Genomic DNA, 2,488 nt, shown 5'->3' with positions numbered 1-2,488 from the left:
AAAAAGTGTTTATAAACTAAAACTCAAGGCTACATCAAAAGAACTCACACTTTCTGTTCAATGACTTCTCTGATGAACTGGTAGTCTGCTATGTCACCTCCAAAGGCAAGAACAGCTTCATCAGTTGCCTTGAAGATCCGTTCCACATTTCGGAAGCGGGCCAAGGAGCCATATGAACCAAGCTTGTCAGCTGCTATCATCACACCTCCATCAAAGACAATACCAATGACTGAAGTGCCAGTTGTTGTAGGATACCTGACAAACAAGTCCATTATTAGTAAACAAAATAATCACTGAGTAGATTGCTGAAGTCTTGATATACATCTCTTTGAAAGGAAAATTTTTGCAAAAAAAAAGGGATTACAATAATATTTATTTCAACTTTATGTCTGGAATGAATTCTGCTTAGCAAGACACAGGATGATCCATGTATTTAGAGATACATAATCACATAATCTAATTATTAAGAATACTTTAGCATATCTTTAGGATATATGTTTAATTGAAATTTTATACAGAGATTAGATCACATTATTGGATTATAATGATTCAAAGAGGGCTTGTATTTGAGCTTACAGTTGTCCAAATAGGAATTAGCTATACAAGGTGGAAATGTGCCACTATACTGGCAAAATCTTTGTCAGTCTTTGGAAAACTTCATATGAAAGATAAAATTGTATTCTCATCTCTTTTCAATGTAGTCTCTTTATGTTATCTTGATATTTTTCTGTATTCTTGACTTATTGATGGACATATACATCAACTTTGGAGGTACATTTTAGCATTATTATTAAAACCTAATTATGTTAAATATTCTAATTCATTGCTGTAAGACAACAGGTGCAATCATGATGGACTGCAGTTGCCTACAATGCTTCTTCATCAATTGCCATTATGATCAATGTGGCCAATTGTTAAGGATTGATATGAACTATAAAATATTATGATTGAAGCAGATTATGAAGATGATTATGTTATATTAAAATATACAAAGTTTTTGTGAATATAATTTTTTGGGAAAATATTTCAGGCTAATAGCGCTAGTCGAGGCCCTTGGGCCGTTAAACTTACATAGTGTGAGTTTTTGCGTGATCATTCACCAAGCTTTGGCCGACAGAACGTCCAGGAAAATCATAAAATAGTCCTGGTTTAGGACCATTTGACCAGAGAGGCGGTGCTTCAATATTCATATTGTCCGTGTTGTATTCGACAATTAGTATAACGGGCACGGCGGCACGCAGCAGAGGCAACAGTCAACTCTTCTGCGACCTAATACCTACGGAATGACAAGCATAACTACATAAGCCACAAGTGGTGGAGTGAGCAAAACGCGGATACTGAAAACATTTTTCTTTACCGACTTTTTGGGTTATAATTTTTGAAATTCATCGCTTGCACACGATTCAGATAAAGGCTCTTATTCTTATTTCATCAAACTTGAAAGAATGTTGTCAGTGCAATATATTCCATAAACATTATGGCTTGAAAACTCAATAGAAATTACGGTGCTTGTACAAGGGGATACTGCAGTCCATGGTTAGAATAGAATAGAATAGAAGTGTCGGCGTTGAAGAAATAGGCCCATGGCCTGTTGCCTGTTGAATTATATAAGGTTGACACACGAGAAGTTCCGTCTTTCAGTTCAGCTTTCTTGTTACGTCACCTAGATCACGAAACGTAAACAAACCCGTCATTCCCATGACGGATTGGTTGACTCGTTTGATCGCATTTCGGTGATTGGTTAATGCCCGTGACGTCACTGAGATCAGTGACGTCACAGGCGAACAACGAACTACATCCGCAAAATGGGCTTATGATTATGTTATATTAAAATATACAAAGTTATTGTGAATATAATTTTTTGGGAAAATATTTCAGGCTAATAGCGCTAGTCGAGGCCCTTGGGCCGTTAAACTTACATAGTGTGAGTTTTTGCGTGATCATTCACCAAGCTTTGGCCGACAGAACGTCCAGGAAAATCATAAAATAGTCCTGGTTTAGGACCATTTGACCAGAGAGGCGGTGCTTCAATATTCATATTGTCCGTGTTGTATTCGACAATTAGTATAACGGGCACGGCGGCACGCAGCAGAGGCAACAGTCAACTCTTCTGCGACCTAATACCTACGGAATGACAAGCATAACTACATAAGCCACAAGTGGTGGAGTGAGCAAAACGCGGATACTGAAAACATTTTTCTTTACCGACTTTTTGGGTTATAATTTTTGAAATTCATCGCTTGCACACGATTCAGATAAAGGCTCTTATTCTTATTTCATCAAACTTGAAAGAATGTTGTCAGTGCAATATATTCCATAAACATTATGGCTTGAAAACTCAATAGAAATTACGGTGCTTGTACAAGGGGATACTGCAGTCCATGGTTAGAATAGAATAGAATAGAAGTGTCGGCGTTGAAGAAATAGGCCCATGGCCTGTTGCCTGTTGAATTATATAAGGTTGACACACGAGAAGTTCCGTCTTTCA

At 37.3% G+C, this 2,488-nt stretch overlaps 1 protein-coding gene across 1 annotated transcript; it reads right to left on the bottom strand.

The window, feature by feature from the left end:
- Window positions 1-48: 48 nt before the first annotated feature.
- LOC108677251 (proteasome subunit beta type-4) lies at window positions 49-1,295 on the bottom strand (the record flags this gene model as incomplete). Its single annotated transcript, XM_018165455.2, is given in 2 exon segments — window positions 49-255; window positions 1,072-1,295. Coding segments are annotated over 2 exon segments (326 nt in total), but the record flags the coding sequence as incomplete, so codon positions are not given.
- Window positions 1,296-2,488: the final 1,193 nt, after the last annotated feature.

Source organism: Hyalella azteca, unplaced genomic scaffold (assembly GCF_000764305.2).
Source record: "Hyalella azteca isolate HAZT.00-mixed unplaced genomic scaffold, Hazt_2.0.2 contig9976, whole genome shotgun sequence".
In the NCBI taxonomy this organism is placed as follows: domain Eukaryota; kingdom Metazoa; phylum Arthropoda; class Malacostraca; order Amphipoda; family Hyalellidae; genus Hyalella; species Hyalella azteca.
This window is presented reverse-complemented; position numbering and strand designations above follow the sequence as displayed.